Source organism: Triticum dicoccoides, chromosome 3B, assembly GCF_002162155.2.
Source record: "Triticum dicoccoides isolate Atlit2015 ecotype Zavitan chromosome 3B, WEW_v2.0, whole genome shotgun sequence".
Lineage (NCBI taxonomy): Eukaryota > Viridiplantae > Streptophyta > Magnoliopsida > Poales > Poaceae > Triticum > Triticum dicoccoides.
In genome coordinates, this window is record NC_041385.1 from 530390175 (window position 1) to 530413971 (window position 23797).

Sequence of the window (23797 nt, forward strand, 5' to 3'; positions counted from 1 at the left end):
TCTTGCAGAAAGTAGGCAAAATATTTGGTGGACCACATATAAAAATTTACAGTTTGGACAGTCCAGAGAAAACAAAATATGCTAGAAAATATCATATAAATATAAAAGACAAGCATGAATAATTCGTACATTGACCTCATTGACCTATTATATATTAAAATTCATTGTTAGTTAGAAAAGAGGAAATTTCTCTAGAACATCTTGCAGAAAGTAGGCAAAATATTTAGTGGACCATACATAAAAGTTGCAGTTTGGACGCCCAGAGAAAACAAAATATGCTAGAAAATAGTATCATATAAATATAAACGCACAATATGAGAATTTCATTTGGTAGACATTTTTTAATATCAATGTGTAGCCTTTAGATAGATATAAAAAATTGTAACCATACACTATACAACCTTTGATTCTTAATCAACCAAATCATATAAAAAATAGCCAACACATCGGTCATCTACGTAGGAAATATGTAGTTATTTCACAACAAAGTGCTCTCTCGCACACATGCATCATGCATATCCCATCTTGTATAAAAAAATGCCATGCATATTCCATCTACAAAATTAACATAAATGCATATACTCGGGCAAAAAACAATGTCTCATAAACGCATGCATAAATGATGTATATGTATCCAAGATGGTATGTTCCCATATTGTAGCTGCTACCCATGATGAATCAATTACTGTACGTGCCTAGCAAGAGAGAGATCAATCAAGACTGACCTGTTCACATGAAGACGCATGCGTACGTGTGTGTTTGTGTTGTGATCGCCCGAAGCTCCTTGACTCAACTTGACTGCGCCGCCACAACCATTGACTCAGCGACAACTCTGCCAGGCCATTGCGTACCTGTCCCGTGACATGCGCCATCGGCCGTCGCCTATGCGGCCGTCGTAGCCGTCGCCGCCACAGCCACTGTTTAGGTTATCTTCTACGATTCATAAACATCGATCCAGCCAGTAGCTATTCATATTCCTCCTCATGCCGGCAGTGCACAATCACGTACTTCTTCGATCATTGTTATGCCGGCAGCAGGCTCCACGTCCGTGCATCGGCGAGATCGCGCGAATCACGGTCACGTCATGGTCCTTGGCTTGTTGCTTCGAGAAGACAGAACCCTAGGTATGCATGCACGGTCAATCAGGAAATATTCATGTATTTGGCCTTGTCTAACTCATAATAGGCATCCTATGCCGGTACGCTAGAGCATGTTGGAGTCGTATTATCTACTCGTTCCAAATTACCTATACTTTCCGTGTCAATTTTTTTTCTATAACACCCTTTCCGTGTCAATCTGATTTGATCTGATTGCTTCTCCTATCCATAACGTTTGGCTTCGGTTGGAACATACTTTTGTACGTGACGTCCTATATTGTTTCTACCTAAGTCTATTTTGTATGTAACGTTTACACCTTTAAATCTGAACCCTTAATATCTAAAATTAGCGGTCAAGATAATTTAATCTGTGTGGACTAACGTAATGGCTTGTTTGACTCTTGTTTGAAATCAAAAAATAAATTAAATTGGATATAATGGTTAGTAGATGCCTGTATCCAATTGGATTATGTTACAATGTACTAACCACTTGGTGTTTTTCAGAAGAAATATCTCATTAGTAATAATTTTGAGCCGGCAGTAGAATATTATCTGTTACTGTTGAATTGGATTTCTATTTGTGTGTGCACGTGACCTCAAAGATAAAGAATACAACCATGCCAAGTGCTGAGAGACAAAAACACAGCCAATAATTGCTTCACCAACTGCCACCACGACGCGCAGCGCTGACCACGTGTCTAGCATGACTGCTGGTCTTGGTTCCATCGACCAGTTCAAGGTATGCGTCATGTTCCTCTCCCCACTGTACTGAAGTGAGAACACCTTGGGCTCCATCTTCGCGGTGGATCACACTACAGCTTGGCAGCGGAGCGGCTCCTGCTGCAGCTCGGAGGTGCTCCGGCTCCATCTGCATCTCAGCGACCCAGCAGCTCGGAGGAGCTGCGCCTCCATCTGCATCTCAGGCGGCCTAGCAGCTCCCGCTGCAGCTCGGAGCTGTGGAATCGGCATATGGCGCCACCCTTGCTTGTATCCGCGACCCACTGTGAGTGGAAACAGAATCTCATTTCATTCTCGTAGCTGATTGGAGTAACTGCTGGCCTTTCAACAGGATGATCAACAAAGCATGTTGTTGGTCAGGGTTGATTAAAATCAAGCTTCCTTGCAGGTCCAGGCTCAATCAGTTGAGAATTCCTAGAAGGTCTGGACTCAACCAAATGAAGCTCCTCTGCAGGCCCAGGTTGAGTACTGGACTCAATCAAATCAAGTTTCTTTGTAGGTGCGGACTCGACCAAATCAGGCTTCTGTAATGGTCCTTGTTCAATTTTTTCAGGAGGTCCAGACACAATCAAATCAGGCTTTGCTGCAGATGACTCAGATCAAATCATACTTCAGTATGCTCACAGTAATCACATAAAGTAAACTACCATTTGAGGTGGATTCACCATCCGGCAGGCTTTCGCCATTGCTTCTGCTGCACTCATCATCATGCTGGCTCTGGACATTGCTCTCACTGATGCATCACCATGTGGACTGTCAGTGTTATAAGGAGCATGCTGGCGGTAAGTGGTGATCTTGGAGACTGATGATCTGGCACTGACTCTGGGAATCCCATCCACAGGTCCGAGTTCAGTACTCCTAGAAAAGGTAATTACTATTGCTTCCTCCACGGGTCCGAATTCAGTACTGAAGAATCTACTAAGGTAGGCTACCAGAAAAGAACGCCAAAGAAAGTGTTAGAAGTACATTCATGTTCACTGTGTTGAACATAACTGGTTCAGGATTATGAAGCTATACCATCATGTACCGAAAGCGGGAGACACCCAACACAAAACTGTATACATGGTACACTTTTATTTTAGTTTGTACAGTTTTGTACAGTTTTGTGTTAAGGCATGTTAAGGTACTGTTGTAGTAGGACACCTACTCACAAAATCTTTGTTGGGTGTCTCCGAAATAAAACTGTACCTTAACATAATCCTGAACCAGTTATGTTCAACACAATAGAAATCCGAAATAAAACTGTACCTTAACACAATAGTTGTACCTTAACACAAAACTGTACAAACTAAAATAAATACATGTCAACATGCCTAATAACTTTGAAAGTCGGAGTCCTACTACAACAGTTCACACTCAATAGTCAGAAGAGGCTAATTAAGGTACTGGTATAAGGTACTTAATTGTGATACCTAATATCTAGCCTTAAAGAATTTAGATAAGATGTCAAGGGTTCTTTAGTCTATAAATGGCACTCACCTGAACACTAAAGTCATGGTTGTCATTGCATAGCTCTAGACTAAATAACAAGGGCATAACCAAAAGATTTAAGCATTAGTGCATGAACGAAGAGAAAATAAAATAAGCCTATAATGTCCCATGCTATATGCGCACCAAATCAGGGTAACAGAAGATCACCCATATGAAAAACGGAACTATGCGAGTATAAATTTTTAGGAAAATGATAAAATGGTGAGATTCATTGGGTAGTAAGGATTACAAGCTCGGGTATGTAAATTTGAACAAATAGAAGATTAAGAAAGGAGAACACGCAACAAAAAAAGCTTGCAAAAAGTAGTAGTAATTTTACCTCGGTAACAGAAATAGTACCAAAAAATATTAGTTGGCATTTCCTCCGGATGGTGAATTTCCTGGAAAAAAGAGCAGTAGGTATAATGCTGGTGTTACTTTCTTATGCAAGCACCAAAACTTCGCCAAAAAAAATATATTGGGAGCATTGTACCTTTATTATCCCTATAATCCTTGCCCTTGCTTCTAGACAATATGATGGCAGTGCAAGCTAGCCAGCATCTTCAGATTAGTCCATCCAAAAACACACCAAAGATAACAGTTGGATTGTATCATCCCTGAAACGCCATTATTAGAAATTCAGTTGGCACTTAATAGTAAATAGAAGTGCAGGGCTTGCTTATCATGCAAAATAGGCAAGAGATAAGCAAAAATGGTATATACCAACAAAGAGTATATGTCAACCTAAACCTGAAGCAGTAAAAATAGCCATCCACTTGCTGAAGGAAGAAATAAATGAAATATCAGGGAGTTCGTGTATCTCCTGCTCTGAAAGTGTTGTATATGATAAAATCAAAAAAGCGGAAAGCCTAAAAGTGACCGAACAACACTTTCAACGAGGTTTTGTTTATGCAAATAGTATATATCACCCGACATAACCATGGCCAAAAATACAAGATGGGTCAATAAAACTCTCCATCAATTTTGCCATCGAAGCAAGATGATCTTTGTGTAACACCAATCATTAGAGAAACCTCAAATCCAACTATATGGAGTGACTTTCTGAAAGAGTCCTATTTACATCAGTATATTACTATCATCCTATTTGCATCAGTATATTACTATCTGATTATCAATTAACATCAAAAGTCAGTTACCACTAAACTGTGAAACACTCGGACTATGACAAAGGAGAGTTTAACTCAATCCTTTGGTTGATACAAAAGCTGCAGATAGTAGCTAAGTATTGCAGAGAAAGGGCAAAAGAGTACCAAATCTTCCATGAACGCAAGAAGATGCCATGAATGGATGATCTGGGTAATCTGATTCCTTTAAATGCAAAGATGGATTTGACCATCAATCATTATTTCTATGGCTCTGTAGCCAACACATATATTGGTAGCACCAAACAATATGTTCTCTGTTTGAGGTTTTAAAAGAGACAAAACCGTGAGAACTTGAAGAGAAAAAGAAATTCTTAAACTGAAGAAGGGAAAAAAGAGTAGATAGATCACACGCATACTACCATTATTCAGCGTGTCCGGTCTATGATAGAACAATCAGCACTGATTCAGTAATTAGAAGGTCATTTCACGCATAGTGAAGATCACGAGAAATATATGTATTGGTGATGCTTTCCCTCCTCACCAGGCTGCTCCTTTTGTGGGGGTTGCGGTGAAACAAGTCTGCACAGAAAATCATGATTATGCATACCACCTAGAATAGAAATTAACCAGTGAGAAAGGTATATTTCATACAGAACAACTTTCCTGGCACCTTTACCAAGATAGGGAAAAGGTACTCGCTCAGTTCACTTATAAGACATTGTAGCCAATTCAGACATCACCCAAAACAGTTCATGTCAGCTGTCTGAAACGTCTTATAAAAGTGCACGGAGGGAGTATATCTAATTGTAACCACCTTCATATGATTCAATGAAAAAAATTCACAGGGTGTCACTTCTGCATAACAGGTTGATTTTACTGGAGAGAAAACTGAGTCGTACAACTTATTTGTTGGTGCAAATGTCCCTCTTGGACAGTCGTAAGAACCCATCTTTTGTAGTGCATGCATTACAGTCATTCCCTATTCCACCTACATTTACCCAGTAAAACCTCTACAGCCTGGACATTTTCTTTTAATACCAAACACATGTGCTCCCTTTTTAAGTGTGCGTTTGAAGCTTCAGAAAATTCAAAACGAATCTTACATGTACATGCCAGAGCGCACTATTTATCTTCAATGTTTTGTGAAGAGACATCATTTGATTTGCCATCTGCACCAAAATGACAAGAACGAGAGGCTAAAAAGCAGCTTCATCTGCTCTATTTTTCTGTTACAAGTTTCCTCATCCTTCCAAATGTTAAAAAAATCACACTCATCAATGATTGACTATTCTGTGAACTTGCAAAGTCATAATAATGAACCATTGATATGTGTGAATTTTCTTGAAACATTTTGAAGCTGATGAAAGGGTTCATATAGAGAGGGGAAAGAGGCGGACGTGAGAATACCTGCAGACACCACAGCAGCTATATACACCTCGACACTTGCAAAGTCATAATAAATGAACCATCGATATGTGTGAACTTTCTTGAAACATTTTGAAGCTGATGAAAAGGTTCATATAGAGAGGGGAAAGAGGCGGGCGTGAGAATACCCGTAGACAGCACATCAGCTATATACACCTCAACACCATGTTGAGCACAGATAGTTCTTGATACCAAAATAAGATAAATCTTAGTGTACTGACACTAAAATTTTTGGATATTAGTTGCGGCCACGATTATGTGATATCTACCAAACTTAAAAAAAGTGAGATAACAAAAAGGGAGGCATTCAGGAATCATTTTTTTTCCTGGAGGCAAAGAATTTAAGTCCTAATGCCACTATCCCCCAATTCTCTCTCTCTCTATCTTTCTTAGAAAAGATGCATTCTATATAGAAAATAGGTAACTGGAATATAAGCAAAATAAAATAAATCATAACATCAAAATGAGGAACAAACGTGACTTTGTTAGAAAGAGAGAGAGATAATCCACCTTGTTCTTCACCAAAATCTTCCTCAGGATTCTTCTTCTCTTCTTTCTCAGATCTACACACATCATGTAAAGAAAAATCAAGAAATGAAAATCAACTTTAGCTAGCTGACAAGGTCTGGATGCATCAGGAAAAGTTAACTCTGCTCTCGTGTAGTGGGTTAATAAAGTTGAAGTTTGCTGACCATAAAAAAGTTGCTGACTAACTCCATGAACACCAGCAGGGAACATTGCCATGGGAGGACCAACAGTTTGAGCCATTGAAACAGGACGTGTTTGTGTAAACCGTGCCTGCAAAAAAACAATAATTTTAGTGCCCGAAAATCTAGTTGCTGCACAAAAAAGAAATTTATGTAGTAGTATTCGAGAGATTTGTTTCATATGCATGCTTCAGGAAAGTATAGTGTAGGACGACATAAGGGGCCATGGTGATGGCCTGAACCTGCACGCCCGCCATGGTGCTCATCCTTCCATTTCCATTGTGATGGCCTGCCTGCAGAAACCAATCCAACCGCGGGGGTCATCCAGAAGAAGAAGAAGAAGAGGGTAGGAGGATGGAGGGCGTGCGTGCGTACCTTTGAAGTCTAGGTGCTGCAGCCCGTCGCGGGCGTCGAGGGCCACCGCAAGCTTCGCTCCCCACCCGACCAAGAGAAGGCCACCGCCGTCATCATCCATGGGTGGGTGTGGGGCTAGGGTTCCGCCCCCATCCATCGATCGTTCCATCCATCCATGGCCTTCCTCGAGGACCACTTGGACGACGACGCGCCGGTGCAGGTGCCGCTGCGGATCTGGGCATCGCTCTGCTCCTCGATCTGGGGCCTCCCCTCTCCTTCCCTTCCCTTCCCTTGCTTTGGAGAGGAAGGAAGGTGTCACCCATGGCTCGCCGGGCCGAGTTGAACGCCCGCCGTCCTTTTGCCAAGAGAAGAGAAACCAAGGGGAGGAGGAGAGGGCCATGGCGGCGGCGGAGTGCATGGGAGGAGATGGAGCGGGGCGTGGGGTGCGGGGCTTGAGACGGAAGGGGATTGGGGGCTAGGTTTTGACCGCACGCCCTGCAGCCCACGGTCGTTGTGGCCCATCCTCTTTTCGAGCTGAACGTGCGCGCATGCGCTCACCATGACTGCAACAGAGGGCCCATGCAGAAGGGTGGCCCAGGCGTCATCCACTGTAACCCGAACACACAACGTACAGAAAAACGAACGCCCAGATATATACCAGCGAGATAGAAAGTACAACTTCAGTGGACAGCAAGGCAGATCGTGGGGGCTGGATGAATTTGAAGCCGCGAGGGCGCTGAAACGGCGGGTAGTGTAGGAGGCTTTATATGTTAGACTAGTTAAGCAAAATAAAGCACACGTATGTCCCGCCGGGCAAGCCTAACGTGCAGTGGCTTGCAGTTTTGGTAGCTCCGTACGTCAAGCCAAGCAGCGTGACGCGATACTTTTGCTTTCGTTTTTCGGCCTTGGATATTGACGTGTCTCTTTCCCTTACTTGCAGTTAGCTGGTTGATTGACACTTGATATACGTTAAGTTCGTTCCAGCTAGGCCTAGGCGGGCGTGTGAAGTGCAGCAGAACAAGTGTTCCTGTCATAATCACCACTCTGTTCATCAGAAAGTTGCGTCTTTGGTTTTGGTATGTTGCACCGAGGGCTGTGCAAATCCGACCTGCTGACACCTGTTTTCTTATTACTCAAATCAGTTTTGTATTAGATCTTTTTTCTTAGTCAAATCTAGTTTATCTTATATTAGTATAATGTTGCATACAACCAGATACAGAGTAAATGAACCCACAAGCACAAAAATGACTCAAAAATGAACAACTATGACTATATGACCTGAAATTATCGCCAAAGGCGCAACTGAATTTGTAGTTGTTGCATAACCATAGCTCTGGTCGACAATGAGCAAAATCAAGAAATACAACCACTGAAGTACCTGCAAATATATAGAGAGGAACACATGATCTGGAAGGAGGGCCTTGTTGACAGTAGGTTTCGCAATGTTATTAAGCCTCCGTTCCCCCGACTCTTCTTCCTTCCTTAAGTTCTAAAGAATGAGTTTTTGATGCCCAAACTAATGACCTGGTTTTAAAAGAGGAGTTCCCATATGAGAAAGAGGATTCTGAAGAAATAACGGGGTCTATGGATTTATAACCAAATAGAAATTCACATAGTTTACAAACATATGAATTTAAAATGTAGCAAATAAATTAAATAAAATAAAAATGATACAACTAATTGTTTCCTATGGGAATTCACATATACTCGGCCAAATTATTACGAAGTTTTTATAGGTTTCGAGATAAAGTAGTGCTTTGGGCCTTTCATGCGCAGCCTAGGTGGAAGGCGAAGAATATGAGATGACCGATCACGCAGTTCATGATGAAATTGGATGAAATGTGCAAACGTTGCCCTCCACTCACCGGCTCAACCAAATCACCCTGGTAATCCCACCCATTGGTCATAGATATTGTCATCACGCTCATCATCTACGATTATGTTATGCATGATCACACAGGTAGTCATCACCTCCCACATAGTTTCAACGCTCCATGTTGTAGTAGGGTGTCGAACAATAGCCCAGCGAGATTGAAGCACACCAAAAGCACGCTCCACTTCCTTCCTAGCACTCTCTTGTTCTTTGTCAAACCTAACCCTCTTCCGGCTCAGAGATTGTCTTCACAAATTTGGACCACGGAGGATAGATACCATCAGCTAGGTAGTATCCTTCGTTGTATTGCGGCCATTGAACTCATAGTTGACCTCTGGGGAATTGCCTTCTAAACTATCAAGAACATGGGAGAGCAATGAAGTACATTGATGTCATTATGAGAACCTGCCATGCCGAAAAAGGAGTTTCAAATCAAGAGATCTTGTGATGCCACAACTTCAAGTATAACGTGCAACCATGAACATGTCCCTTATATTGCCCCTGCCAAGCAAATAGATAGTTCTTCCACTCCCAGTGCATACAATCTATACTTCCAAGCATCCCTGGAAAGCCTCTCGAAGCATTGATCGATAATAACCTGGTTGTATCCTCATCATTAGCTTCTCTCAAGTACTTCAGGCCAAACACATTAACCACGGCTTTGCAGAACATGTACCATGACTCAAGGCCTGCGGACTCACTCATGTGTGCGTGCTCATCAACTAGATCACCGGGAACTCCTTATGCAAGCACCCGAACAACTGCAGTACATTTCTGATAAGAGGTGAGTACAACCTTTCCAAGGGCATCATACTTGCATTTGAAGTGATCCTCATAATTCACCACTCGCTGGCGAATACAGTTTTACAATGGTCTCGCCATCCGCAAGCATCGTCGAAAAAAACTTGGCAGGGAATAGTGGATTTGTGTGATGGAAATAATTGTTAAAGAGTAGGACATGGCCCCGTTCTTGATTCAACGCAGGTGCGTGAGCCTCGATCGACCCCTGAACATTGGACGCTGCCTCACAAACCCACAACTCTCATCGTCGGGGGATTCTTCGGACGATGATTAACATATGATGTTATTGTAAAGAAAAACTCATTCGAGTTATCCGTCATGATCGTTCATAGTGACGAATCTGTACCTCGCAAACAGGCCGGGCAAACGGCCGAACACCTAGTAGGCGTCGATGGCCAGGAGCATGGACGAGTCTCGGCCGGTGAAGACCCCGTCCTTTCCAGTTCCGAGAGCAGGGTCGTCGAACTCCACGGCCTCCAGTGGTGGCGTGCCGAGGGGCGGCAATGACCCCTGAGCAGGGTGTGGCACACAAGCTACACCGTCACGGCAAAGAGGCGGAAACAACGTCGGTGGTGGGGCGTCGGTGGTAGCTGGGCTTGGGTGGGGGGCGCCGGGGTGGCGGAGCGGATGGAGTCTAGGTGGCAGTGGCGAGGGTGAAGAGGCCGGGAGGTCGAGCTCGAAGGGTTTTGGGGTGTGGTGTTGGCTTGTGTGCGATCGAGAGGCGAGCCATGAAAGGATGTCGCAGGCATCCGTGGCGTGTCCACGCGACGGCCAAAATTTAAGCCGGAAACGAATCGAAGTGGATATGAAAACGGACAACAGTCCATTTGCATCAACCCGTTGGGCATAGTATTTTCTGCACGAACAAAAACAAACGTGCGAAAACAAAATGAGTCAACCCATTGGAGTTGCCAAAAGCACGCCGATGCGAAAAATCATTTGACAAGCCGTTCTCAAGTTCATCGAACCTAGCCCTCTGGACGTCTACTTCCTCACCGTTTCCCGTTGCATGTGGGCATCATCCTAGCTGATGCTACCGTACCAAAGTTAAGCTAGATTTTTATTTGGTCAAGTAGTCTAATCACCCCCCCTCTAGACATACTTTCGATCCTACAACAAGTCAGAGAGGCGGTAGTGCCACCGGAGCGGTACTACTGCTCTCACCAGCGGTACTATCGCGTAGTGTTGAGCGAGCAGGTGAAACAACGGTAGTAGAGACGGATAGTGCGGTAGTGCCGCACGGAGTGGTACTACCGCTTGATACTGCCGCTCTACTTCCGCTCGAAGAACAGAGCAGTACAGGAGGCATAAAATAAGCAATAGAGAAACAACGGCAGTTCCACCGGAGCGGTGCTTCTGATGCACTGTTAGAAGCCGAGTACATCTGCGGTAGTGGGGTGCTAGTCAGAGCCACAGTACCTAGGGAGCGGTACTACGGCGTTGAACCACCGCCCAACTACCGCTCATTTACAGAGCGCTAAAAATAAGCGGAAGTGCTAGTAGCACTGAACTGCGGTAGTACAGCTGGAGCGGTACTACCGCTTATATGCCTTAAGTAAGCCCATGCATAAGATAGGAAAAGCTCCAGTACCGGGAAGGAAAGTGGGTGCAAAAAGACTATGTACGTGCTGATTCCACCCAAGCCTTTTCGAAGTGGACCCATTCTTAATAATATGGTGATCCTACGACTCAAATCCATAAAAAATGAAACGCAAGAAAAACAACCGTCTTCTCTATATATCTCTGAGGGGCACAAATCATCTTGTGCCTATGATAGATTCTCTGAAATGCTCAATGCCACGATTAGTCCACAAAAGCATTGTCATCAATCACCAAAACCACTAAGGGAGAAATATGCCCTAACAACATGGCCCCGTTCTTGATTTAACGTAGGTGCATGGCCCTTGATCGACCCCTGAACAATGGATGTGGCCTCACAAACCCACAACATCTATCTCATCGTCGGACGATTCTTCAGACGATGATTAACATATACTATTATTGTAAAAAAAACTCATCCAAGCTGTCGTTATGATCGTCCGGAGTGATGAATCTGTACCTCACAGCCAGGTTAGGCAAACGCCCGGACACCTAGTAGGCGTCAATGGCCACGGGCATGGACCAGTCTCGCCGGTGAAGATCCCGTCCTTTCCGGTTCTGGGAGCAGGGTCGTCGAACTTCATGGCCTCCAGTGGTGGCGTGCCGAGGGGCGGCGATGGCCCCTGAGTAGGGTGCAGGACGCGAGCTACACCTTCAACGACAAAGAGGTGGAAACAACGCCAGTGGTGGGTGTCGGTGGTGGCTGGGCCTGGGTCGGGGCGCGGGGGTGGCGAAGCGGAAGGAGTGTGGGTGGCGGCGGCGAGGGCGAAGAGGCCGGGAGGTCGAGCTCGGAGGGTGTTGGGGTGGGTGTTGGCCTATGTGCAACCGAGAGGCGAGCCATGAAAGGATGGCGCATGCATCCGCAGTGTGTCCACACGAACGCAAATCCGGCCAAAATTTAAGCCGGAAACGAATCGAAGTGGACATGAAAACGGATAATGGTCTGTTCACATCAACGCGTTAGGCCATAGTATTTTCTGCACGAACAAAAACAAACGGACAAAATGGGCCAGCCCATTGGAGTTGTCAAAAACACGCCGATGCGAAAAATCATTTGACGAGCCGTTTTCAAGTTCATCGAACCTAGCCCTCTGGACGTCTACTTCCTCACCGTTTCCCGTTGCATGTGGGCATCGTCCTAGCTGATGCTACCGTACCAAAGTATAGCAGTATCCAGTATAGCAGTGAGTGAAGATCAATCTTCCGATAAAGTGGTCCTTTTGATGCTGGCTATGCTACATGCATCGCTCAGAGCGACCGAATAAACATGCATGATGCATGTGCCACTGCCAAGTGAGGCAGAGTTTCTGCCGGCGCGTCCACCCACAGATCCTGGCCTGCTGGCGCGTGCCACGCGTGCAAATCCTTCCCCGGACGTCAGTGTTATCCACAAACGTGCACGTGCACGCAGCACGCAGACACAGAGATCAAGAACACGTGGGGTATGCCAGACGAGCAACACAACCAATCAAGAAACGGTCTAGCCGGTTGGCTTTCTTGGCACTGCGACAAAACGCATGATCGCCGCAAATCACGTCCGGGTTCATCCAAGCAAGCACCAAAACGATCGATCGATGAGATCAAAATCAAAAACAGGAGGTGGAGTGGTCGAGCCTGAAAGGCAAAGCCAACCGGCCACACCGATCCTACTGATTGAGCAACGCGATTACGTGAACGTACGGGGGAATATGAAGTGCCTTAATTTTGTTGCGTAGCAAAGCCCAGCCGCCCAAGCCAGGCGGGCACCGGAGCTGGATCGCGGACGGGATTATGGAATTATTCCTTTCCCTTCCCGTCAAAGCTCAAAACCGCATACTTATCTGTCACACGGGGGCAAGGCGGTGCAGCTCCACACGGAACGTGCCTAGCTTAGCTTCGCCTACCTAGGTAGCTGCCTGCCGGGCCCTATAAATCCCTCGCGCCGCGGCGAGCTGCGGAGGGAATATCTCGGCGAGCTGTCTGTCCGTCCGTCGTGTTTCACAAGCTCTCGAAATTTGGTCGCCTCATTCACAGCTAGCTAGCCCCGCGCTCGTGCTGCCTGCCGGCCGGTCATGTCGACGACGACGCAGAGCGCGGCCCTGTCGGCGAAATGCGCGGCGTGGGCGCAGGAGCGGCGGCCGTTCACGCACCCGATCGAGATCCCGGCGGCCTCCGGCGCGCCGGACGAGCGGAGGGGCCGCGGCGAGGAGGAGGACGGCGGGGAGGTGGAGCCGCCGCACGTGCTGATGGCGCGGCGCAGGGCGGCCTCCTCGGTGTGCTCCGGCCAGGGGCGGACGCTCAAGGGCCGGGACCTCACGCGCACGCGCGACTCCGTCCTCCGCATGACCGGCTTCATCGAGAGCTAGCCCGTCCTCCGCCCGTCTCGTTCGTCGCCAACGGCGCGCGGCCGGGCTCAAGGTCTTCTTGGGTCGATCCAGTTTGTGTAGAGTAAATAAGATAGCTACGGAGCCTAGGGGCGAATGCCGCTGAATTTTCTTCAATCGGTCCCATTTGTGAATTGGTTGGAATTGGAAGAGCGAGATGAAATTAAATCCGTTGGTGTAAAACTTATTCTGTTTGTACGCGCGCGCGCGCGTGTGTGACATATACTACTCCATATGTAAAAAATAATAAGTACATATGGTCAAAATGCAAATGCAATGTGGTTTCTTTGTACTGCGCTCCATCTACACATCGCTGAGTCGCTGCTGATTCAGTAACTGCGACGCGCGCGCACACTGCACCGGCATCTCTGTGGACTCATTCAAACAACTATTGAATCAGCAATGGGTAAGTTCTGGAAATCCCCATGTAAGATAACACCGGATAGGACAAAAATCGCTGGACGGGTTGTTGGGTAATCAGCTTAGAGAGTCCTAGATATATACCCCATCCACCATGTAATACTACTACTATTAATACGTACTTACCCTATCCAAAATACACACCAAAGCTAGCTAGGGGGGTCAAGTCAAGCAAAGGACGATGCAACGGGAAGAGCAGGAGGAGGAAGAATTCCATGAAGCAGACATACTGTGGCCAGATGCAGCCCAGGATCCGGGCTACTCTGACGACGACGGCGACGAAGGCCATGACGAGTACCGCCGTCCCGCCCGTCCGGCCAACGCGCCAAACCGGCAGAAACCGTCTTCCCCCATCGACATCCCCGGAAAGACCGGTAGGGCTACTGGTGCAAAAGCGCCGGCTCAGCAGGCCGGGTTCAGCAAGTTCGGCGCGAGCCTTGCGGGCGCCGGCGCCGGCAGCGTGATGATCGGCAGCCAAGTCTTCGTGCCGCCGCACGTCATCGTCGATCGGAGGGCCAAGAGGGACATGGCGATGCTGATGCTCGTCGACGCGCCCAAGGTCCGGAGAGTGAGGGCGATGGTGATGCTCGAGTAGCACCGAAAGTTTTTTTTTCCTACCGTACCGAAAGTCTTTGGTGGAAATGTTCGTTCCATTTCAAATAATTTTGAACCATTTTGTGTAATTGACGTGAAAGCGAGCTCCTCCTACTGTTTACCTCGAAATGGTACAGCGAGTCATGTAATCCGAATACTTCCCCCTAAAAAAATGTAATCCGAATACTTTTAGAAATGCATGTATACGTACGTGGTAACACGTAGGACGTTTATTTGAGAGGGTAGCCTGCTGCTGGTGCTTATCCGTTCACTGCGTGTGGGCAGAAGATGGTAGTCATCTGTTTTTTTCTTTTCTTTTGGACACGTCATCTGTCAGACAGTCAATAACACCACTCTTAATAGCCGATTAACCTTCATGAGAAGTTAATATTACACACGTTATTAACTTCATCCGCACACAGTATCTCTTACTTCCTGACCAAGGAAAACTCCGGGCAGGAGCAGTACCATGCTTGGACGCAAAAGGAAAGTAATCCCCCACTCCCAGCGAGAAATAATCAAGTAGAGTGCAAACTTATCCTTCAAGAAGGGAGGAATATATGTGCGTTGAACATTTCCAATTAAACCTAACCTCGACCCAAGATTTACAGCTGTTGGAGGGCAAGCATATACATGGGCGCAAGCAACGGCGAACCATATAACATTTCATTTCCTCCGTAGCATACAATTGGACACGTCGTATATAACCTTATCTTCTTCTCCCTCCTATATCTCCCTCGATTACGTGTGCAAATGCCCTCAAGTAACCTCTCCTACTCGTCCGGATGTGCACGTCAGTACAGGTGTCTGCATGCCATTGTTGGTGCAGTGTAGGAGCTCCTCTCTAGATTTTGTTGGGTAGCTGGCTTGCGAGGTGTGACCACTGGCATGAGAGACACTATTCTGTGGCTGACCTTGTGGTGGTCTGGCTGGCCAATGGAGATGTGAGCACTCTTCTCCGGTTTCTTGCCTTGCGTGACATTTATATTTCTCACAGTTTGTAGCCCACCTGTTCACTCTCACGGCCTCATGTTCTTGTGCGACAGCCACCGTGCCAGTATAAACAACTCAGCAATCAATTATTGACTTACCAGAAGCGTCTAATTAATTTCCCTATCCAAGATGACACGCCCATTGGCTTGCGTGGCAGAATGACAGATTTTGTAACTACTTGTCCTCCCGGCAGTACTACTACTATTCGGCTTTTATTACGAAAGAGAAAAAAGTGAGAGAGAGAAAAAGATGCGAAAACCCCTCTTCGAGGCCGAGCTCCAATGAGATCGGTTTTTGAAAAATTTAAAAATCATCAAAATTGATCTTTTTACATTTCTGAAAAAAATAGATATACATGAAGGCATAATGCAGAAGTGTGTAAATTTTCAGAACAAAATATGTTGAAATAAGGGTTGTGCAAAAAAGACAAATCTAAAGCTTTTTAACACATGATACTATTTGTCCTCCCAGGTCGTGAATTTTTTTTGTACACATCGTATTTCAAGGTATTTCATCCTAAAATCTTACACACATGTGCATAACATCCTTATTTACTTGTACATATTTTTTCAGATCTTTTTGAAACTGGAAATTTTAAATTTTAGTTTTTCCAAAAAAAAAGGCCAAAACGCCTCATGCAACTTTTTTTTTGTGAGAAAACTTTCGATCTATTCATTTTCAATCATGGCAGTACAACAAACATCAGAGATAATAAAAATTACATCTAGATCCGTAAAACAACAATCATGGCAGTACCACTTAGCGACGACAAAAGGCGTGCCGCTGTCATTGCCCCTCCCTTGTCGGAGTCGGGCAAAACTTGTCGTAGTAGACAATCCGAAACTCGTCGTGCTAAGGCCCGTAGGACTAGCGCAACAGAACATCAATCATCGCCGAGGAAGAGTAGCGTACATCGGCAGGATCCAACCTGAAAACACGCCCATGGATGATGCTAGACACACCATCGAGACGGGGGCTACGCGGGGAGAACCTTATTCCATCTTTAGGAAGCCGCCGTCGTCTCGTCTTTTTGAGCAGGAGAGAAACCCTAACAAAACATGAAAAAACAACTGAAAATAGAGCCCTCCCGCCGGTAAGGGCTGAGATCCACCGTGCCGCCATGGCCCTAAGGTCACCAAAGACGAAGCGGACCGCCGACGGCGCCGGCGGGAGGCAGGAAACCCTGAACTTGTCTTGGGGAGGAGGCAGCCCGCTTCTCATTCGACTTCTCTTGCTATGTGAAAATTTTACCTTGTACTACTTGTGATGTTTGAACAGTTTCATGTGAGTTATAGGCCAAAAGTTTTTGTACAACACGGAAATACCCGTTGGAACGCTCAAGGCCCCAACACGTTGGGCTAGCTAGTGTGGGAGGAGAGATTTGGTAGCAAGTCGTCATTGACTTCCAAAACTATACACGAAGTACCAACGTCCAACGTTAAAATAACGGACGGATTGGGCATTCGGGCTTACGCGAGCAAATCACGCGACGCGTTGTGCCCAGTTCCTGCCCTTTTTTTTTCCTGGATCAGACACGCGTCGAGCGGAACGTACGTGGATGCTTCCCATCCTTTAGCTTGCCTGCAGTGCACACGGCAATAACGAAACCAATGATCCACTCGACACTCGTAATGGTACGACTGCAACCGGTCCGATGGCGCAGCAGCAGTGCACACGCGTCCCCGAAATGATTAGCAAAGCGCAGGCCGATGGATTCCGTTTGCTTCCCAGCCGAGGGCCAGAGATTACACGAGTAGGTCCGTGAGAGAGTCGCAGGGGTGCAGGGGACGCGTGTGATGCAGTCGAGGATTAATTAATCTGGATCAAGCCTGGCGTAATCTTGACACGCTTTAAAAATGGGATCTCGCGCTCGTGTATTCGGCTAGTCTCGTCAGAGCTGCTGCGCGCGGTGCTTTAGATAATGATAGTATAACTTTCAAAGGATTTCACCGCCTTATTTGTAAATCTTATATTCCCTATCTGAAGGTGTATGTGGCACCTTCGTCACCTGCCACCAATGACCGGATTCATGATTAGTAGCAAACGGAAGAAAGAAAATAGAGGGAGAAACTGATCGCTCGCGCTTGTATATACGACCAAAAGTAGATTGCAGCTTCTTCTTTTTAATAAATCTGAAAAAACAGATTGCAGCTTCATGTCGACCAACCTTATTTCTATGTTTTTTTTAGAAACAACTTTATTTCTATGTGTGTGAGCCGGTGGATTGGATCAGCCTTTATTTGACCTGGCCCGGTAGGCCCGCGATCCGGTTCCGGCCTCATCCTCCGCGCGGCTGCCGCCGTACGTGGGAAGCTACACCTACACGCACGGCATGGTGCCACACCGCCTATATATACGCGCTTCCCCGTCACAGGATAGGACGCTAAACCAGAAAAGAAAGATCATCGAGCTTCCAATCCAGGTCCTCAGTCCTCACCAGTGCAATACGTGCGCGAGCACAAAACCGCACAAATATGTCGACGGTGGAGGAGGAGCTGTCCGAGTGCGAGGTGCTGTGGCCGGAGACGCGCCACGGCGCTCCGGGGAGCGCGTGGGGGTCGTCGACGGCGGCTCCCAGGGCCTCCAGGGACCACCGGCAGTGTTCAGCGCCGGTGGACATACCCCGTGGCCGTGGGCGTGCTGGCCTGGACGACGACGAGGAGGAGGAGGACGGCGCCATGGTGCCGCCGCACCTGATGATGTCGCGCAGGTGGTCGGAGGGGAAGGCGGCGGCGGCGTTCTCGCTGCGGTCGGGGCCCGGGCGGGCGCACCGGGACCTCAACAACCTGCGCAACTCCGTGCTGCGGATGACCGGCTTCATCGAAGGGTGACGTGACGAGGCGGACCCGTCATTTGTGCATATGTGAGAGAAAAGTCAGTCACCACGCGCCTTCTCCACGGTGTTGGCCAGTCAATTTTGTTCGGCTCGTCTTCTCCGTGTTTGCCAATCAAATTAATTATTAGTATCCCTTGGTTGATGCAAATCAGCCAGTAGTGAGTTAGGATATTTTATTTTTCTTTTCGGAATGGAATAAGCTACGTTTGTACTGCTATGAGATTCTTCAGATTGAACCGCGTCCATTTTTTCATCCTTGGTCCGGAGAGGTTTCTGTTGCTGTCGCATGTCGGCACGGGCTTTTGATCAATCCTGTGGAAAAAATGTACTGTTTGACAAAACAGAGCAAGCCTGGTAGGTCGAAGTACCGAGCAAAAAACGTGCGATTTAGCAGGTGAACAATTCAAAAATGCTAAAGAAAACATCAAACGAGGCTTCAAGGAAACGGGGAACAGTTTGTATGGAATGAGCACCTATCATCTACTAGACGGTAACGGTAGCACGAAAAGGTCCATGACGTGAAGGAAAAATCTTTATTCAACTATTTCCAAGGTTACTGCTCTGATACAAAGTGAAGCATTTCTGCGGTATGATGGTTTTACCGTTAATACTCTTGGTTATTGATGGCACTCATCTATCGCGGTAGGACAAATAGCTGCATACAGGATGACATCCTCTTTTGTGAAGGAGCTCGGCAAGCAAACTACTGTAGAAGGAAACGAGCATGTGGAGTTTCAGGCCCAGAAACATCATCTGAAAGCCGAAAGACAAAGTGCAGAAATCACAGTGCCCTCATCGCCTTGATCCAGTCAACGTCTAATCTAAAATCGCCTGGCCAGTCTTAGCACCAGGAATGCCGCCTTCTGCATTCAACGAGAGAGACATTCCCACGACGCGAGAAGGATTCATTTCCATGTTCGCTTCGATCACATTTCCTTTCCATGTAGGTAAGTAGCTATCGAGAGGGATCTGAATGGAAAAACAGAGTGGTGTTTTATCATGAACAAACACATAATTGCCAGTTGCGACCAGAAAATTTACCTTCAGGATTCGCCAGCTACCATGAGGCACGTACACGAAAGCCTGCCACGAGTTATCTTCCTCTTGTCCAGGTGAATTCACCCAGTTCTCTGTGTATATCTGTATACAAATTCAGATTACGGAACATTATGTTGACTGGACATCAATTATTCATTATCTTTGCTAGTCGGATACATACAGTAGATATGTAGGTTCTTCCATCCCCTCTGAGCTTCATTGCTATTGTATCATATGAATCAAGATCGATGTAACCATCAAACTGAAACAAGGAATCGCACGAAGTCACCAAAATGGTGTCTAAATACCGAGACTACTCAATACGTATATGGTGTCTATTCAAAGATACGTATACTTTCTACTCCCTCCGTCCCAAAATTCTTGTCTTAGATTTGTCTAAATGCGGTTGTATCAAGTCACGTTTTAGTGTTAGATACATCCGTATCTAGACAAATCTAAGACAAGAATTTTAGGACGGAGGGAGTACCTTTTTTAAGTAACTGCCCATCATCTTTCAATTTAACAGCATCATTTTACTAGTATTGTGATTAGCTAGTTCATAGACACCCTTCACCAGCTACATCCCTCAGTGCAGACAGAACATATACCTTCTTTGATCGCATTCCGCAGAAACCACTCCGCCTGATCCTCCATGGTGATCCCTGGGACATATCTAAGGAGAGGTTGCCAGAAAAGACACCTTCCCGAGTACACATGTTGGTTAAATCGTTGCAAAAACTGTCAAGCTAAAAATTAATCTGAGCTAGTAAGGAATACGGTCTATGGAAGTCATGAATAAATGGATTTCATGTTTCATATTCGACTGTTATTAACCAGTACATAAAAAAGATAGCAGCTGATATTCCCTGCTACAATAGACTAGTACAGACAAATGACAATGAACATACAAGGCATTCCCTTCTCTAGACAGCGAATAAATGGATTTCATGTTTCATATAATTATATTCAACTGGCATTCCCTTCTCTAGACAGCGAATAAATGGATTTAATGTTTCATATAATTATATTCAACTGTTACTAACCAGTACATAGAAAAGATAGGAGCTGATATTCCCTGCTAAACTAGACTAGTACAGACAAATGACAATGAACAGTACTACAAAGCATTCTCTTTTTTAGACAGAGATTAAGCTTATTTCTTTCTCTTTCTTCTCATAGGTTCTACATGACTGCAGTTACATACCACATACGAACTGGAAAATAATGCGAGCTATACTTCAAAAGATTGGGCCAGCTGGAAAATTAAGCATGTCAAAAATATAGTACCAGTTGATGAAGTATCTCCACCAGAAACACTATCAGTTATCTCCAGTGATGCAGATGATAAACCTGGAGAACAACACCGTGCAATCATATTATCTCATAGATGCAAATACAAGTTTGATATTAGTTCCGTTTTACAAAAAGGTGTCATAGGGACGGTATATAAATTTAATACAGATGTCAGAGAGATAATCATCTGTGGTGGAGAACACAGGTTATCAAATTTCTATCATCAGACGTAATCATTTGTGGTGGAGAAAACAGGTTGATAAATTTTCATCAGATGTAAGAAGCAATCCCATGAAAATTATTGTAAGCCATGGGGCACTACATGGTCTTGATGTTTTACTGATCTATAAAGAAAGTAAACTAGTACAATACTCCCTCTGTTTCAATAGGGATTACATACAGATGTATATAGACATATTTTAGAGTGTAGATTCACTCACTTTGCTACGTAGTCCACATTGGAATCTCTAAAAAGACTTATATTTAAGAACGGAGGGAGTACATTGGTATCAGATATAATACTGTACAGTATGCACAAAGGAAATGCACAGTAATGCTCTACTGTAGCACATATCCTTAGGAGTACCACTGATCTTCTTTGTTTCGAGCAAAAATGAATAAAGTCAAGAAAAGCTCTCTTCTTCCGGAGACCAACATAAAATGATCCGGAGTATTAGATATAATACTCTGCGGTGAGCGCAAAGGAAACATACAGTAATGCTCTACTGCAGCACATACCTTAGGAAGGACTACACTATCTAAGTACCAGAACTCAACAGCATATCATTTTATGTTCTCTGGAAGAAGAGAGTTTTTCTTGACTTTATTCATTTTTTGTTCGAAACAAGGAAGTACCATGGGCGCCTAAATCAGTAACATATTATCTAAAGACAACATTCTTCAGCGACTTAACATGTCACCTTCTTTGCATATTCCGAGAATAAAATAGAAATAACATTTTTGGTGCCAGGCAGAAATGTTGGGAATTTAAATCTTTCATGAGTATCTCACAATAAAAAAAGTACAAACATGCTTTACTCTATCATATCAGTTATTCAGAGAAACTGTGACAACTATATTTAAAAAAGAAAACATCAACTTGATGCATTACCTCCATACTCTGAATCCGAGTACAAGTGCCACTTGTTCACCTCATCTTTTGAATTGAAATTGAAGATGAATCTTTCACTTGGTGGAAATAAATCTTCTGAATTCCATACAACAGCTGCCAATTTGGTATATATAGGTTCAAGATTAATGCATAGGCCCAAAATAATGTGTATATTGTGATGTACTATTGTTACAAAATCCACGCGTAATGCCAACAGAGATAAGGGGTTAGATATGCCAAAAGAGTTGTTCAGATGACTTAGGGGAGGGTGTGAAAATTCATTGGATACATGTTGCCAATTAGAGGAGAAAAATCGGCACTATTTTCCCTTTATATAGAAATATGATAAATTTATTTACCATACCATACAGTTAACGAAATGCATGAGTAGTAAGTTCTTAAAAATCAGCTTCCGATGTCATAGGCAACAACTAAAGGTTTATATATCAATTTATGTTCGGAATGAAATTGAAATAGTGAATATATGCTCTGGTTAGTGGTCTATTGTATTGGACTGATATCCATGGTAATTCCTATCCCAATTCGTCAGTACGAAATAACCTTGTGTGCACTGCATCGCACTAATCTTCAGGCTACTAGCGAGCAAGCTAAGTTCTTCACACTGACTTGTGAGAGTAGGCATGATTCCTACGTTGACCTCTTCCAGTTAACATTTCGCACGCAACAAACAGTTCAAGATTATCATAGGCAAGACAACTATGGTTTTCGTTGAGGAAATGAAACGAATAGGCACAGCGTATCAACAAGATTGGGTGTGTGATAGGAACCTACCTCGCTTGGTAGCGTTCACGGAAGCTTGCCAGAGCGCCCGCAGCCTCGACATGGCGAAAGCTCACTAGTACTTTTGGATCCGGAGAAGGCGAACCTAGGATCCGAAGGGAGTGGCCAGCGGACGGTGGCCTGGAGAGGGGGTGGAGCCGCTCTAGCCGGAGGAGCAGCACGGGGATGGTGGTGGGGGTGAGCACCACGAGGATAGCCGGAGGCGTACAGCCTCGCCCGGCGGCGCGGACCAATTTGTGGGGGAGCGCCACTGGCGTCGCGGAAGGGGGCGGCGGCGCGTCGGCGCCAGCGGAAGGGGACGGAGGGCCTATCGAGGGGCCAGATGGATTAAGGGCGTGTTTGGCAGCACGTATGTACCTAGTCGTTCTCCACTCACACATGTTGAGTGTAGACATGCTAAGTTCATATATTTGTTGTTGTTTGGCAGCGTATGCGCTGAGATATGCAGAGCTGAGATTTTATTTGACAGCCTTTAGACATGCTGAACAATTTAGAATTCCCAATAGAATATTTGAATGGTGAATAAAATTTAAAAAACGTAAAAAAAATTAAACATAATTTGAAATTCTGAACTTTTATTAAAAAAATTAAAAAATAGAAATTTTAAAATTCTGAATTTTTCTGAAAATTTAAACATATTTTGAAAGTCTAACCTTTTTTGAATATTTAACATATTTTTGATTTCTAAAAAAATTAAACAAAATTTGAAATTCTGAACTTTTTCTAAAATTTAAACAAATTTTAAAATCTATTTTTTAAGAACTTAAACAAAATTTGAAATTCTGAACTTTTTTTAAAAAAATTTAAAAGTTGAAATTCTGAATATTTTTTGAAAATTTAAGCAAAATTTGAAGTTCTGAACATTTTTGAAAATTTGAACAATTTTGAAATTATGAACATTTACAAAAAATATAATAAATAAATTCTGAACTTTTACGTTTTTTTAGAAATTCTAAGTATTTTTAAAAAATTTAAACAAAATTTGAAATTATGAATATATTTTAAAAAATTAAACATATCTAGACGTGGTCTGGTGGGTGGGGACGTGAGTCGGGGCCAGCATGGTTGCCTCCATTCACCCTCTCTAGGGGTGCATGAGATGGGCATGGCTGAGGGCCCTTTTTTGCATCAGATGGGCATAGCCCAAGTGAGCTCATGCATCCTACCAAGCAAGCAAA

The 23797-nt window shown here is 44.8% G+C and overlaps 3 protein-coding genes and 1 long non-coding RNA gene across 5 annotated transcripts; 3 read left to right on the top strand and 1 right to left on the bottom strand.

Moving 5' to 3' along the window:
- Positions 1–1938: 1938 nt before the first annotated feature.
- Positions 1939–2474, top strand: LOC119281494. Its single transcript, XR_005138437.1, has 3 exons — positions 1939–2100; positions 2224–2295; positions 2389–2474. It is a non-coding gene; the product is annotated as an uncharacterized LOC119281494 (long non-coding RNA).
- Positions 2475–13026: 10552 nt separating this feature from the next.
- LOC119281495 lies at positions 13027–13809 on the top strand. The gene has a single exon (XM_037562000.1). It carries the CDS (start codon positions 13222–13224, stop codon positions 13513–13515), a length of 294 nt encoding a protein of 97 aa, XP_037417897.1. The 5' UTR covers positions 13027–13221; the 3' UTR covers positions 13516–13809.
- Positions 13810–17871: 4062 nt separating this feature from the next.
- Positions 17872–18631, top strand: LOC119281496. The gene has a single exon (XM_037562001.1). It carries the CDS (start codon positions 18015–18017, stop codon positions 18369–18371), a length of 357 nt encoding a protein of 118 aa, XP_037417898.1. The 5' UTR covers positions 17872–18014; the 3' UTR covers positions 18372–18631.
- A 259-nt stretch (positions 18632–18890) lies between these two features.
- Positions 18891–22951, bottom strand: LOC119276919 (probable complex I intermediate-associated protein 30). 2 transcript variants are annotated; one of them, XM_037558086.1, is made up of 7 exons: positions 22611–22948; positions 21819–21932; positions 20702–20764; positions 20023–20114; positions 19596–19676; positions 19418–19516; positions 18891–19345 (listed from the first exon to the last, which is right to left on the bottom strand). In XM_037558086.1, the coding sequence occupies exons 1-7, from the start codon at positions 22660–22662 to the stop codon at positions 19193–19195; spliced, it is 654 nt and encodes a 217-aa protein (XP_037413983.1). In that variant the 5' UTR covers positions 22663–22948; the 3' UTR covers positions 18891–19192. The 2 variants fall into 2 exon arrangements, with proteins under 2 accessions (XP_037413983.1, XP_037413984.1); XM_037558087.1 differs by lacking the exon at positions 19596–19676 and having other exon boundaries at positions 22611–22951.
- Between the last annotated feature and the right edge of the window lie 846 nt (positions 22952–23797).